The sequence below is a fragment of the Chrysemys picta genome, chromosome 7 (assembly GCF_011386835.1).
Source record: "Chrysemys picta bellii isolate R12L10 chromosome 7, ASM1138683v2, whole genome shotgun sequence".
Classification (NCBI taxonomy): domain Eukaryota; kingdom Metazoa; phylum Chordata; order Testudines; family Emydidae; genus Chrysemys; species Chrysemys picta.
The window spans coordinates 54,467,445-54,482,817 of NC_088797.1; the positions used below are offsets into that span (position 1 = coordinate 54,467,445).

General features: G+C 47.7%; 1 protein-coding gene across 7 annotated transcripts in view; it reads right to left on the reverse strand.

The window, feature by feature from the left end:
* PDLIM1 (PDZ and LIM domain 1) overlaps positions 1–9,392 on the reverse strand; it is a 91,357-nt gene extending 81,965 nt beyond the window's left edge. For 2 of the 7 annotated variants that reach the window (XM_065553274.1, XM_065553277.1), the window contains exon 1: positions 9,274–9,392. Coding sequence is in view for 4 of the 7 variants with exons in the window: in XM_008171417.4 (XP_008169639.1) it covers positions 8,759–8,854 (96 nt within the window). In the remaining 3 variants the exon portion in view is untranslated. Of the gene's footprint in view, positions 1–5,525; positions 5,857–8,758; positions 8,943–9,273 lie in introns of those variants that run through there. The other 5 variants (XM_008171417.4, XM_008171418.4, XM_065553278.1 and 2 more) reach the window with 5 other exon arrangements.
* Positions 9,393–15,373: the final 5,981 nt, after the last annotated feature.

Here is a 15,373-nt window from a genome sequence, read left to right on the forward strand (position 1 = left end):
GGGTGATTGAATTCTCCCATGAGAACCAGGGCTTGTGATCTGGAATCTTCTGTTAGTTGTCAGAAGCAAGTCTCGTCTACCTCATCCTTCTGATCTGGTGGTCTATAGCAGATGCCCACCACGACATCACCCTTGTTGCTTTCGTCTTTAAACTTAACCCAAAGACTCTCAACAGGTTTTTCTCCAGTTTCATACTTGAGCTCTGAGCAATCATACTGCTCTCTTACATACAGTGCAACTTCTCCAAGTTTAATTAAACTTGGCAGCAGGACAAGTTTGGGCTCAGAACACAAATGTTACAAGTTTGAGCCTGAAGCAGTTTCAAAGATAAGTAAAATTTGTGGGGGGAAAGGGGAGTGTTAAAAAGAGATTAGAGGAGCAGTGGAAATACCATAGACTGTCCTTTGTCTCTCATCTAAAATAAAAGAAGTAATCAAAGGCATTGTACTAGGGTCAGTGAAATCTGCTGTTTCCCCAACATCCAGAAAAGGATGCTCTAGTGCAGGCATGCACAACATGCGGCCTTGGGGCCGCATGCGGCCCGCGTGGACTCACTGTGCGGCCTGCGGGGGGTGAGTAGGCAAGCTGGAGGGGTGGGGGGCTGAGGAGACCAGCGGGGGGGCAGTGGCGGGGGGGCAGGTGAGCTGGTGGTGGGGGAGGGGGGCTGAGTGGGTGAGCCGGGGCGGTGGGGGTCTGAGGAGGCGAGCGGTGAGTCGGTGGCTGACCTGTTCTACTGATCTGGTCTGGCTCCCATCCCCTCTCCAAGGGTTGCAGCTGTCTGGAGGTGCTGCCTTCCATACCTTCTTCATTCATACCTCATTCATTCAACAGGGCAATTGATTACAAAGTGGGGGGAAGATCTTATTTTACTTATAGCAAAAAGACATTTTTCTTTTACCTTGATTATACTACCTTAGGGGCCCGCTATAACATATTACCAAGGTTCAATACTGCTGTTTCAGCAGGGTGACGCTGGGGAAGGAGGGGTTTTTTCCGCTGGGCAGGAAGCGCTGGGGGGGGTTGTTTCTGTGGGGCGGGCGCCGCTGGGGGGGTTGTTTCTGTGGGGCGGGCGCCGCTGGGAGGGGGTGTTGTGTTTCGGGGGTGGCTGGGTGGTGCTGGGGGGGGGGGTTGGCGGGGCCGGGGGGTTTCGGCCCTCAGCTGTTTTCTTTGGAGTAATATGGCCCTCGCCACTTTACGAGTTGTGCAGGCCTGCTCTAGTGGGTCAGACGCTGAACTCAAGAGCCCTGGACTCAGTTCCCAGCTCAGCCACTGACTTCTTTGGACAAGACACTTACTATACCATGTGCCTCTGCTTCCCAACTGCAAACCAGGGTTAACCCTGACCTACCTCACAGGCATGTTGTTATGAGGATAAATGCAACTAACTAAGCATTCCAACACTGTGTACTTAGAGAGAATGGCAAGGTAAGAGGAAGTTAGTGCCTTTAGGTCTGATCCTATAAGCATTCCCCCTGGGTAATGCTCATGGAAGGCAATGGGAGTGCTATGCCCAGAGGGCTTAGCTCATAAAGATGACCACAAAGGGGGGGGAAATGGAGTTACACTAACAGAAAATCATCATGACTCAGACCCCCCTAATGTCTGATATACTTACAATCAAAGAACAAAGGGCCAGAGCCTACTTACACCGGGGTGGGGGGAGAGGGAAATATTAGGGGAAGATTTTCTACTGAATTTAAGGGGAGAAAGCATGAGCCTTAAAGCCTTCATGTGCCTAAGTATAAACAAAAGAGAGAAAGCTTTATGACTTGAGGTCTTGGGGGTGAATTTAAAACAACAGAGATATGTGAGAAAACTGAACAGAGGGCTTCCAATGACCAGCATTTGTCTGACCAAAAGAAAAAAAATAAAACCCAATAGAGGGTTATTTTTCAGCCTGCCCAGTGCTAGAAATCAGTCTTGCACACACGAGTCTGCAATTATTAGTGCCACTGTTAACCCACCCAGCTACAATACATTCATCAGCACCGACAAATGAAACTGATGAAGAGGAGAAAAAAAAATCTAAAGTGGCAACTTAAACACACTTCTGCCTAAAATCTTTTTACCTCCGATTGTTGTAAGAAATACCTAAGATTACTGTAAAATGGGGTAATGGTGCTTGCCTCCTTTGTACAGCACTTTGAGCTGTACCGATGAAAAGGTCTTAGTAAGAGCTAGGTATTCATTAGTAGCGCAAATGAAAAACTAGAGAGAAAAAAAATTCTGTATTTTATCTTTGTGCATTTGACAGCACTTGGTTTCAGTTTCATCATTTCCTCTGGACAGTCAGCCAGTTTTATTTGTGAGAGTCTTTCAGACAGCACTAAGGGGGATAAAAACATTTAAAAAAAAAAGAAAAAAAAAAGGGAAAAATGTGATTATAAAACCTCCCCAAAAAGAGCAGGAGAGCTCAGGCGCAGTTAGCATGAATCAGAAAAAGAACAGGAGTACTTGTGGCACCTTAGAGGTGCCACTAGTACTCCTGTTCTTTTTGCGGATACAGACTAACACGGCTGCTACTCTGAAACCTGTCATGAATCAGAAGTTAAAGTTCACATGCATCACAAGTTGCATTATAAGTTCACGTTCTGGAATGTTATTCATCCAGGGCTTCTGCTAATTTTTAAACAATATGAATACACAGTACAGGAGATAAAGGTTTTGGCAGCAGCAAGAGCCCAAGCAGTTCCACTGCAGTGCTGGCACGGTACTGGAGGCTCAGTGGCTCCTTTGAGGCATCTTATTTGCTCAGCTAGGGTTGGAAGTTTGAGCTACTGGTCTTCAGATTGGCAGGCAGCACAAAGTCATCAACACTCTGTCCAGGCACTGTTTGCCCCCCCAGGTATTAATACATACTCTGAGTAAATTACTAAATAAAAAGTAGAACAGGAGTACTTGTGGCACCTTAGAGACTAACAAATTTATTAGAGCATAAGCTTTCGTGGACTACAGCCCACTTCTTCGGATGCATGTGGGCTGTAGTCCACGAAAGCTTATGCTCTAATAAATTTGTTAGTCTCTAAGGTGCCACAAGTACTCCTGTTCTTCTTTTTGCGGATACAGACTAACACGGCTGCTACTCTGAAACCTAATTAAAAAGTGATTTTATTAAATACAGACAGTAGGATTTAAGTGGTTCTAAGTAGTAACAGACAGAACAAAGTAAGTCACCAAGTAACTTGTGGGGAAGTTTTAAAGATTGTGTGCAAAATAAACTCCACACTCTTGCTCTCACACACACACAACTCACATTATTTGGATTGTGAGCTCTTTGGGGCAAGGACCATCTCATCATTGACCAAGCTTGTGAGGCCCTCTAGTTAACTTGATGGCATTTCTCCTCCTGTCTGCCAGGCTGAATGCTGCAGCTGACCATACTTCCAGGGTATGTTGGAGACATCAGAGGGCAGAACCCTGGGGACATCCAGAACTGTGGAGTAGATGCTCAGCCAGCAGGGGGAGTCAGGGAGAGGCACAAGGCGGTTTCATTCCTTTCTCCCTGAGACAGTGTACCCCATAAGGCTTTATGGGGGGGGATGCTTATAAATGTATGTATGACATAACTGGAATATGTTTTGTGCTGCCTGTGCCATGCAATATATCTCCGTAAAGGTTATGGTCTACTATATCTATTCATCCTATTTGTACATATATATCATTTTCTACTTGAGCTTAAGAATATGGGCTGTACGCTTGCTTGGTTTCTAAGTAAGCTTTGTGAAGCATTTGATCAGCTTCTTTAGGAAGGAATTCACCAGGTTAAGTACCTGATCAGGAAACACTTGGGGAACAATGCATTTTGGAATGCTCCAATCCACATAAGAAGTCTTCCTGGAGACATGCAAGATACCATGTGGACAATGGCTTCAGCCTGTAAAGACTGAGTCATGCAGGGACATGTGACTTGCCCAGGTGACTCCAAAACTCCATCTTGGAGCTGGACTTTGCATAGGAGGGAGGTCTCCACCCACGAGAGTCTATTTAAACCCGTGGGAGACCCCTCCATTTTGTCTTCAGCTGGCTAAGGAAGGAACCTCTCTACCCCCTCAGGATACTTGAAGGGAACTGGAACAAAAGACAGTAACTATAGGGGGTGTGAGTGATTGCTGGACCCAGGCTAAAAGGAGATTAGCCTGTAAAAGAGAGCATTCTGGAACTGGTGAGGAACTTATCTGTATTTAGTTTGATTAGACATAGATTTGCGCATTTTATTTTATTTTACTTGGTGACTTACTTTGTTCTGTCTGTTACTACTTAGAACCACTTAAATCCTACTGTCTGTATTTAATAAAATCACTTTTTATTTAGTAATTTACTCAGTATGTATTAATACCTGGGGGAGCAAACAACTGTGCATATCTATCAGTGTTATAGAGGGCAAACAATTTATGAGTTTACTCTGGGTAAAACGGATTTGAGCTTTATGCTGGGTAAAACGGATTTATCTGGGTTTAGACCCCCTTGGGAGTTGGGCATCTGAGTGCTAAAGACAAGCTGTTTTCAGGTAAACTTGCAGCTTTGGGACAAGTGATTCGGACCCTGGGTCTGTGTTGGAGCAGACAGGAGTGTCTGGCTCAGCAAGACAGGATGCTGGAGTCCTGAGCTGGCAGGGAAAACTGGAGCAGAGGTAGTCTTTGCACATCAGGTGGCAGCTCCCAAGGGGGTTTCTGTGATCCAACCCGTCACACTCCCTCCTAGTGTGCTGTGGCATCAATGCCTGCTTTGTGGTGGGGGAAGAGGGGCACCAATGCATCTGCCCTTCCCTTTCCTTCCTGTCCAGTGAGGAAGAAAGGTACATTTCAGGGGGGAGGCACCAGAGACACACACAGAGCCCCTGGCATGGTGGGGAGGAGGAACTGGGTGGGGTGGAACAGACCCCTTGTGATGTGACAGAGGGGGGAATGGAGGGGAAGAACAAAGGACTTTGGCATGAGGGAGCAGCTGAAGGGAGGTGGCAGAGCAGCCCAGCAATAAGGGGGTTGGGGGTGCACACAAGGAGCTTGTGGGGGAAAGAGAGGGATGGAAGGACCTGTTGGTGTGTGCAAGGAGCTCGCCCTAGTTCTAGGTATATGCAGGTGCTCTACAGAGTGTAGGCCGGGAAACCCTTGTCACTTAAACATCTAAAAATCTGGAGATCAATGAGTCTGTCAAAACTTTCCTACACCAAATCCCCAGTATCCAGCTGGTTTCTCTAAAGGGAAGCTTATAATGGGCACAGGGAGAGGCTCTTAGAAGCTTTTGCGAAACAGAATGTTCTTAAAAAGAACAGGAGTACTTGTGGCACCTTAGAGACTAACAAATTTATTAGAGCATAAGCTTTCGTGGGCTACAGCGCACTTCTTCGGATGCATATAGAGTGGAACATATATTGAGGAGATATATATACACACATACAGAGAGCATGAACAGGTGGGAGTTGTCTTACCAACTCTGAGAGGCCAATTAAGTAAGAGAAAAAAACTTTTGAAGTGATAATCAAGCCAGCCCAATACAGACAGTTTGATAAGTGTGAGAATACTTACAAGGGGAGATAGATTCAATGCTTGTAATGGCTCAGCCATTCCCAGTCCTTATTCAATCCTCTAGTTTGCATATCAATTCCAACTCAGCAGTCTCTCCTTGGAGTCTGTTTTTGAAGTTTTTCTGTTGTAAGATAGCCACCCGCAGGTCTTAAAATGTTCTTAGTACTTGGGCAACATGGAGTGATACAGCAGGGCCAGAGGGCAGCAGGAGAGTGATCAATGGGAGGTATATAAGCCCCAGGATGATCAGAGCCTTATTCCTTGTGGACTGAGGAGAAGTTACTACAAGCTAATTAGAGCACTTGGCACCAATTAAGGCTCAGACAGAGACCTAATTAAAAAAAAAAAAACTTGCTTCAGTCAGACAGGAGAAGGGAAAGAGAGCTGACTGTAGTTTGGAAGAGTACTGTTGTTGACCAGAGGATCAGAGTATCAGGGGAAGGGAAGCCCTGCTCAAGCAGAGCAGAGGGACTCACCAGGTACGGAGGACCAAGAGAAATCCTGCCCAAAGGGAGCGAGGGCAAGAAGCCCAAGAATAGGGGCTGAGGCATCTCTCCCCACTGTGCCACAGCCCCGGGGCTGGGGGAGTTAAGTGCGCAGTCCTTGGGGGCCTTCTGCGTGGCCGCACAGGCATGCACCTTAGAGGGAACTTAGGCCCTGACCCATCACACGAAGGAAAAGTGCGGGACCCACCATAATAGCGTCGGCCATTTGCCACAATGGGTAAAAGCGACCACTGAGAATTTACCACCACCTCAGTGCTGGAGAGCTACTGAAATGCTGCCCTTCGAGCAGACTGTAAAACTTAAGTACAGCAGCTTTAACGACCACTGGTTCTCTCAATCTACAATCTGGGTTTAGTTACTGACATTACAAAGGAGTTGACATAGGAGAGCTAAAATACTGGCACACAAGAGTCTCAGTCCGTGAGCCGCTTAGAATTGCCGGTCTGATTTTCCTTTTTGAACAAAGTTTTAATACATTTGTGCTATTGAAAATGCTTGTGTGTTTTGTTCAATAACCCAGCACCCAAGAGGCTAGCTACTCCAGTGGGTAATGCTACACGTCAGGCAGGGGAAGCGAGTCCTTGTGAAAAAGCTTTAATGAAATATTCCAAGGTGGGGAGAGAGACATGGAAAGCTAGTCTTTTACTTATGGTACTGAACTGAAAGTGCCGAGTTCAGTTCCTGGCTTTGCCACAGGCCTTCTGTGCAACACTGAACTCACTTAACCAATCAGTGCCTCAGTTTCCCCACCGGTAAAATTGGGGTAATACTTCCTACTTCACAGGGAGCTGCAGCCACATTAATGTGTGCACAGCTCTCAGATACTTTGATGATAAGTTTATTAGAGCATAAGCTTTCGTGGACTACAGCCCACTTCTTCGGATGAAGTGGGCTGTAGTCCACGAAAGCTTATGCTCTAATAAATTTGTTAGTCTCTAAGGTGCCACAAGTACTCCTGTTCTTCTTTTTGCGGACACAGACTAACACGGCTGCTACTCTGAAACTTGATAAGTGTAGCTCCATTTGTCATAGCACTAGTGTAGACGGGACCTTGCCGATTTTACCACCATATTGTCCAGCCTTGTACAGAGCAGGTCTTAAAGTCACATCTTCCTCTGTCCCCTTCCTGTACCTCCCAAAATATCAACCGCTGGCTAGGAGATTTAGTCCTCTAACACACGTACATTTTTCATGCCCTGAATGGTGGCATCATCAGGCTTCAGACTCAACAACCCACTGATGAAGGAAGGCAGATTGCTCTTCACTAAGAACTTTTTTTTGTTATTTGTTTTTTGCATTTTCAGTAACATTTCCACTTTTGGAAAGTCTTCACAACTTTACCTGAAAGGGAAAGTTATACTATGCTCCTTACAACTGATTAGCCATTTTAAAGTTTTAAGATCCAAATAAAAAGAGTAGCATTGAAAAAGTTATTTTCAGAAACAAACTAAAACAAAAGGTAGTTTGGCTCAGTGGCAGGTGTTCAACCAGGGCATCAAGCCAGATTTTCAAGGTTTTACATTATGCAATCCCTGCCTGCATCTCCTCCTCCATTTCCCCACTAATTGCACCAGCCTGGATGCAACTCCAACACAAACATTTTACACCCTTCCACACTGGCCAAGCCTCCACCCCTGCATTTTACTCACACCGCTAGCAAGACCCACTTCTACAGAAATCTGTTTTACAAGAAAACCAAGAACCAAAACCCCAAATACTACAACTTGAGCCACTGAGAGACATACATCTCTCAGCCTGTGGTCGTCCTGACTCCTATTATCCCGGCGTGGCGTCATAGCCTCACTTCTCTAGCCAGCCCATGTTTAGATCATGATCTCTTTGGACCTAGGAACCACCTTTTTGGGGTGTGTGAAAGGACATAGCACCTAGAACACTTGAGTGCGCTATAAAATAATCAATAGCTCACCTACGTGTGCACACACACTCTTCCACTACTTCGGCATCAGCCCTGAGAAGCCTATCACCAACTCAGCCTACTTTGCTAAGTTTCCTTCATTGTTAGAGTAGAGAATCAAAACATAAAAGAAAGGGAATTTAGCTCCCTCCTGCTAAAGGATTGTTGGAGTCAGCTTTGGCAACTCTGGCTTGGAGATAGTACCGGGGTGGATTCCAACAGCATCTGGCACGTGAGAGACGGGAACCTGGGGAAAGGAGCAGAACTCGCAGAGCCTTTTCCTGTGGAATTAGAGGCTTTCCAGCCACTGCAATGGGTGGGGAGGGTAGGGGAGGAGAGGTCTGCAGACCAGACTGTTGCCCAGATCTTTTCCGCACCGGCAGTGGCCAGGGACCATTCCGCTTACAGCACAGAAGGCCTGTGGCAGCACCCCTGTCTGCACAATCCCCACCAAGTACCCACGGGGCAGCCTTCCCGAGGCTCCCACTCTGCGCTAATCCCCCAAGTACCCACAGGGTACCCTCTCTGCACCAGCCCCACTCATACCCACAGCCCCCCGACATCTCCTCTCTGCACCAACCCCACAGCCTCACCAACGCCTCCTTTCTGCACCAATCCCCCAAGTACAAGGGAAGCTCCCCGATGCCCCCTCTCTGCACCTGCCCCCCATCCCCTCTCTTGCACCAGCCACCCGCACACCCCCAACACCTCTCTCTGTACATCACTCCGGGAAGCCCCCTCTGCCCCGCCCCCACACCTGCCCCCCCCGCAGCCCAGGGGCCGGGAGGGTGGCGGGCCCAGCGGGTCCCTACCCGAGAGATGGTGAGCGGCTGCTCGAAGTCCTTGCCCCCCACCAGGCGGAAGCCCCAGGGGCCCGGGCCCTGCAGGGCGACGCGGTGGCTGCTCATTCCGGCGGCGGCGGCGGCTGCTCGGGCCGAGCCGGGACCCTGCTCCGATGGAACCGGCTGCCCCGCCCCTGGGCGGGCTCAAGCCCCGCCCGGCCCCCAGCGCCGCGGAGAGGGGCGCTGCCTGCTGCCGGAGGTGGCCCCAGCCCAGCCCAGCCCGTGGCTGGGCCCCACCGCTGGGCCAGCTGACCACCGAGAGCCTAGCCCGTGCTACACAGCGCCGAGCACAGCGGGCCCGCCCCAAGCTGCGCTAAACGCACCAGTCAGGTACCCCCGAAATCATGAGACCCGAAAGAAATAATCGGCGGGGGGCTTGGCCTGCTGGCTTTTGTCAGCCTTTAGATTTCACAGCTTAAAGCAATGACGGCTAGAAACTTTTTGGGTTTTTTTTTTAAGGGAAGCCGTAATTCTTATAAAATCACCTGAGCTGTAGCTTTAAGAGAGACGCCAAATATCAAGAGACTTGCAATGAGGGTTGGCCATACTTGCTGTGTGGAGGTGCTAATGCAGTGGTGATCTGGCCATTACCAGGGGTTGACTGTTTGAAAAAATGTCAGTATATTTACTAGCAGCCTCTACAAATATGGTCATAAGTGAGCAATGTTTAATACCACTAGCTTGACTAAAAGAGCAAAGTACATTTGGCAGTGCTGTGTCTTTCTTTTTATGAGTCACATCAGAATAGTACACTTATCAGCTCTCAAAATTCAGTCATTCCCCCTCCATAGTGTAAACTTAGCAAGGTTACGGTACAGCCCGCTGCTCTGTTTCCATTATAGAGCTTAAGGGTATACTTTGTATTTCTGATGCTGCCCTATAAAATAAGTGGCATCCAATACAAATATGTCTTGTACAGGAATTCTTTCACTTTAACAGCCCTTGTGTAGAGTTAGCTGGAACTAGACCTAGCACAGGACAGTGGTAACTCTTCAATTTACCACAATGTTTTGTATATTATTACACTGTGTTACATAAAAAGCCTTGACTTTATTCAAGCCCCTTCTTGTAAAAATTATAGGCCATATCGTCCAATGGTGTAAATAGGTTGAAAAAATAGTGCTTTGCTGGATTACATCACCTTATGATTTGATCCTGCATTTTTATTTCAAGCTCAACGCTAGTACTGTATCAAGAGTCTGGCTTTTCTCAAAGCCAGGAATAAAAATGATTCTCGACAGGCACAATTTTCCATATATGTTTGCCCATAAAATGTGGAGACTGTTGAAAGTCTAGACAACACAATAGGGGCTCAATCTTATGGCACTTACTCATGCGAGCCCCACTGAGCTGTGTAATTTGGCCTCTATTCTGATAGCATCTTCCACACACACTGTGCCCCAAATATTTCATAGAGGAAGAGAAAAATTAAGAGGTGTAGGCCAAGAAGAAGAGAAACATTTTGCAGATGAACTAAGAACATATAGCGTCAGTAATTATTTCTATTGTGGCAGTGGTTTGGGACTCCAAAAGAAGGATTGGGACCCTTATACTTCCAAAGGGATGCAGCTGAAGAGCAGAAACAGAGAGAAAAAAAGATAACCCCCATTTCTTGTAATGATGTTCAATTCATACTAACAAGATGGCTTAGGTCTAAGCATCAAGACTAAATGAACCAGTGTACTGGATAATGGCTTGCTTTCTGTTTTGGCAGCACCATATGGTGAGCTCTGATGGCAAAAATATAGGGTTGTTCCCAAAGTTGCGGGTGACACAGTGGGCACAGGGCACAGAATTCCCTCACTGCCTTATCCCCTAAAAATTGATAAGCTGATTTAAAGATAAAAGCCTCTTGAGTAAGGAATGTAGGACTGAGCCCATAACTGGAGAACGAGCCTCTCAGTCATCTTTTTTCTTCCTGCTCCATTGCTCTCCCTAGACCTAGACCAAATGTCTAGTCACACTTCCTTTTCCTTCCTGGCAAGTCATATTAACTAGTACTTGCCAGCATGCCATATCTATCAGTGCAGACTAATGCCTGTGTGCCACATGGTCTGGATTTTACAGCAGGAACAGTACAGCAGTATATTAAGCTACACAACTAACTAGACAAACAGGAACAGAAAACCTGACGTATGTGCACCAAGGACATGTTAATTCTACCATTCACCTGGAATCAGGAAGCTGCAGTGATCTAGCCACCATAAAGTTTACAGGTCTTTCTTTCACTTTGTCACCTTAGGCTATGTCCACACTGCATTGTAACCTGGACTTACAATTGCTGGACCCAGATCTCAAAGCCTTGCTAACACGTCCACACCGCACTGCACAGGCCTTCTGATTCAGGTCAGCAGTTTAACTTCAGCCACACTGCCAAATGATAGGGCTTGGACCCCTGTTCCAATGGTATTTGGGCTTGGACCCATTCCCCACCCCCCAGCAGCATCTTAGGACCCAGGTCCTGAGTGATTGCTGACCCAAGTCTGCCTGATTTTTATGTGGCTGGAAGGGGGCTTGGGCTCAAAGCTGAGTCAGATCCCAGGCTTAGTGTGCAGTGTAGCCAGACCCTCAGTGACACGGCAGAGTGCCTGCTAGAAATGCCAGGAAATACAATAACCAAATCAATGTTGCACTAATGCAGTGTTAGCGTTTAGCCTTGGGGATCATTATATTGCTTTAATCAAATGCTCAACAATAATACACTAAGCAATATGAAATCTTAATACAAGATTGCAACAAGAATAAGCAGAGGGTGGCCTGTCTGCAGCCAGATGCCAGGCAATCAGGCAGGTAACACATATGAATTTTTGCAAAAAGGATATTGGCATGTGAAAAAAGCCTGACACTGACTGCCTCAAACCTCTCTACCCTGTCAAGAATTTTTGGTTGAGGGCATGGGATTGGGGTGAGGGCCATAGCGGCCTCCCTCACTTCCTATATACTAATGATTAACATGTGGAAGCGGAACAAGGTAAGCAAGATGACACAAAATCAAAGGGGCAAAATTAAAAGGCATATGCAATGCCCCAGTTAATCAGCTGCCAGCTGGCTCTTCATGCTGTTGGCACAAGGTCTTCCATGCTCTGACAGCTGCATTATGGCTACACATTCCAAAACAACCGCTACTCTTGCTTCAAGGGCAAGAGCCCCAGGGCATTAAGTAGCTGGATGTGTATCCCGTATTTGTCCAACACTGATAAGACACTAGCTGGGCAAAGCATCAAATGAGAGTTTCATCAAGAACAACAATGTCAGAAGGAAGGATGGTCCAGTGGATGTGGGAGACCATCCTGTGATAGCAGTTTTCAGGTATCTAAAAGGGTGTCATAAGGAGGAGGGAGAAAACTTGTTCACCTTAGCCTCTAAGGATAGAACAAGAAGCAATGGGTTTAAACTGCAGCAAGGGAGGTCTAGGTTGGACATTAGGAAAAAGTTCCTAACTGTCAGGGTGGTTAAACACTGGAATAAATTGCCTAGGGAGGTTGTGGAATCTCCATCTCTGGAGATATTTAAGAGTAGGTTAGATAAATGTCTATCAGGGATGGTCTAGACAGTATTTGGTCCTGCCATGCGGGCAGGGGACTGGACTCGATGACCTCTCGAGGTCCCTTCCAGTCCTAGAATCTATGAATCTATAACCATGGGCAAGTGCCTTAGTCCAGCCCAGGCCTTACCAGGGACTGAGGGGTTGTGAGGACAAACTCCATTGATGATTGTGCAGCGCTGAGGTACTACGGCGCTGAGGACCAAGTAAGTCAGCCGAGCAGTTCTAGTGCCTGGCACTTGGAAATGAAGCCGCTAAATCTCCACATTATGATTTGTATTAACGCCTAGCGGCCCAAACAAGGACCGAGCCCCGCCTTGTGCTGTGGTGCTAAAAGTCCTCAGCAGCCTGCACAGCGGAGGGCTATTGGCTGCTTTTGCAAAGTAAGCTTCTTGCTTCTACAGGTCAGAATCAGAGCAACCAGGCCTTGGTTACCTCTAAAGTGGCATTGGTCCCTTCCAGAGACGTAAAAGCCTGACCCCTAGTGGTTGTAGCTAAGACCTGTAATACACGGTGTCGCTAAATGAGTAATGGGCAAGCAGCCTAGGGGGATGTCTACACTGCAATTAGCCATCCACAGCTGGCCCATACCAGCTGACTTGGACCCAGGGGGCTTGGCCCATCAAAGGAGCTGTTTAATTGCTCCAGCCTGAGCTCTGACTACTTCAGCGGGGAAAGGAGCGTTCTTTCTCCCTATGCATCTGGCTCTCTGAGCCAGTGCCCATTGAAGGCAGTGGAAGGATTTCTGTAAACTCCACCAGCCAGTTGACTGGACCCCTGCTGTCATGAGGTTTTGGCCATGAAAGAGAGTTACGCATGCACATCTGTAGGCGGGATATACCTCTGACAAGCTCTCAGATCTCACAGCCAGGCTGTTCTCTCTTTCAGAGGCCATCATCAATGGTGGTGACATATGGTTCAATCTTGTCAGTAACCTTTTCTAGTACTGGGGCCTCACAGATTCAGCCACTGCAGGCTTGACCTGTGAGCGGTTCTCTGTTTTCTTTGGTCTGCAATTGTACGTCTGGCAGCTGCCAGCATGCATACAATTAAAGCTGCATCTCTGTAAGTCTGGTGTTACTGTGACATCCTGTCCAGGTGCAGTGGGGTGACAAAACAGGTACCCAATTACGATGCCAGGTTTTGTCATTGGTTTTCAAGTTTGTGCCCAAACTTTGTGGCAACTACTCAGTCTGTGTTACTTCTTCTTGGGCTTTTGATGAGAGGTGAGTGTCTTATCAGTTACAATTCTGTCCCATCGAGGGAACTGCTGTTTAAACACATAAGCCAAGCCATTAAAATGTCTGCCGAGAAGAGGTGGTTTGAAAGTGATTGGCAAGGGGCTATTTTTAAATAAGGTTTGTGCCCTTTTGTATTTCTTTATTGTATATTATGGAAGTCCTAAAAGGGGTCTTCCCTCCCCTCCCCCACAAAACAAGCTCAGCTTTGTGTCTTACTTTCAACATACCAAAGGTGGAAACTCGGTCTTTCCTAGTTTTGCTGGAGGCTCCAATCTGTATAGAGAACTGTTATCCCTTTAATGTGAGGACAGGGGTTCCATCTTTAGCCAAGACATCATTTCCTCCAAATGTTCTGTAGCCACCGGAGTTAAAACAGGTGTTAAACAAAAAACAGAGTTTAAGCGATCTGACTAACAGGCCCGTCCCCTCTCAATTGCGTTCAGTCTCTTGGGATGACACAATTGCAGCAGTTCTCCAGTCTGCTGCAGCGTTCCACTGTAAAGACGACTAGAATTTTTAATGTAAAAAACAAGCAGAAAAAAAATAAAGAAACCCCAACCCTTTCAGGCCTACTTTATCCATCAATAAAGGGCACAAACCTAAGCATTTCTGTCCTTTGCAGGTCACCTTTAAGGCCAGATCATTGGGTTACTGGTATCTTTGCCCACAGCTGATTGCAGCAGAGAATCTGAGGCAGAGATTCTGTCAATCTGCCTGGGGGGAGTGGGGCTACCAAGCTTGGTAGGAGCAGCAGTGATTGAGGAAAAAACAAGACACTGTCATGGGGGCATGCTACGCAGAGCCCAAGGGTTTCTCTGGGGAGGGGAGAGTCTATGCTAAAGGACCAGGTAGGAGGGGTCCTGAAATGGATGGAGCTGTCCCCCTGTAGCCTTAATCCATGCACACCTCCCTATACCCTGCTCTTCAGTGGCTGGACTCTATGCTGCTTGGATCTAGTTCCAGCTCTGCTTTCTGTGGCCAGTGATTCTCCACATTATGCCATTTGCTCTTTGGTAGAACCCTTCCTTAAGTCCCATGGGGATTTCTGCTTAAAACCTCATGATATGATAGTGCCCTTAATTCACATCTGTCTAGCATTTAAAACCCTTTGAGCTACTTAGGTGGTCATTTAGCAAGTGAGCCTTTGCCACTGGTGCTGCAGCTGGTGTTCTCAGCCTAGAGGTCTGATCTTGCAGCTGAATGTCCGGGGCAGATATCCACTGCCACTTGGGGTACATCTACACAGCCCAGGTGGGTTGGCTGAGTGGGGCTCGCATTAGCGCTCCAACAATAGCTCTGTAGCCAGCACTGTGAAGTTGCAGCTCAGACTCTGAAGCTTAGGGACTGAGGGGGAAGAGTGGTGGGGCTTCAGAGCCCAAGATCCAGCCCGAGCCACAACTTCAAAGGGCTACCTACGTAGCTCTATGTAGAGCTCTAGTATGAGCCCCACTAGCTCTTGGAGGCTCCCTGCTGTGGGCATTAGAGACATATCCCCTAGCAGGGCTTTGTCTGAGCACAAGGGTCTACCCTGGGCAGAGGCCCTGAGTCGCCATGGCACTTAGGCCCAGATGTTTCAAGGCCAGGGCCGTCCCTAGCCATTTGGGTGCCATACACAACTTCCTTGCGGGGAGCGGGGGGGGGGGGCTGTGTAGAGCCCCAGGCCTCCCCTCCCAGGGACTGGGAGGCAGGAGCTGTGGGGGCCACTTTTGGGGTATTAGCCCGCTCCGCTTCCCTCGCCCCAGCCGTGTCATTCGGGTGAGGGGACTTGTGGAGAGGGATCCCCCCCACACTCACCGGCAG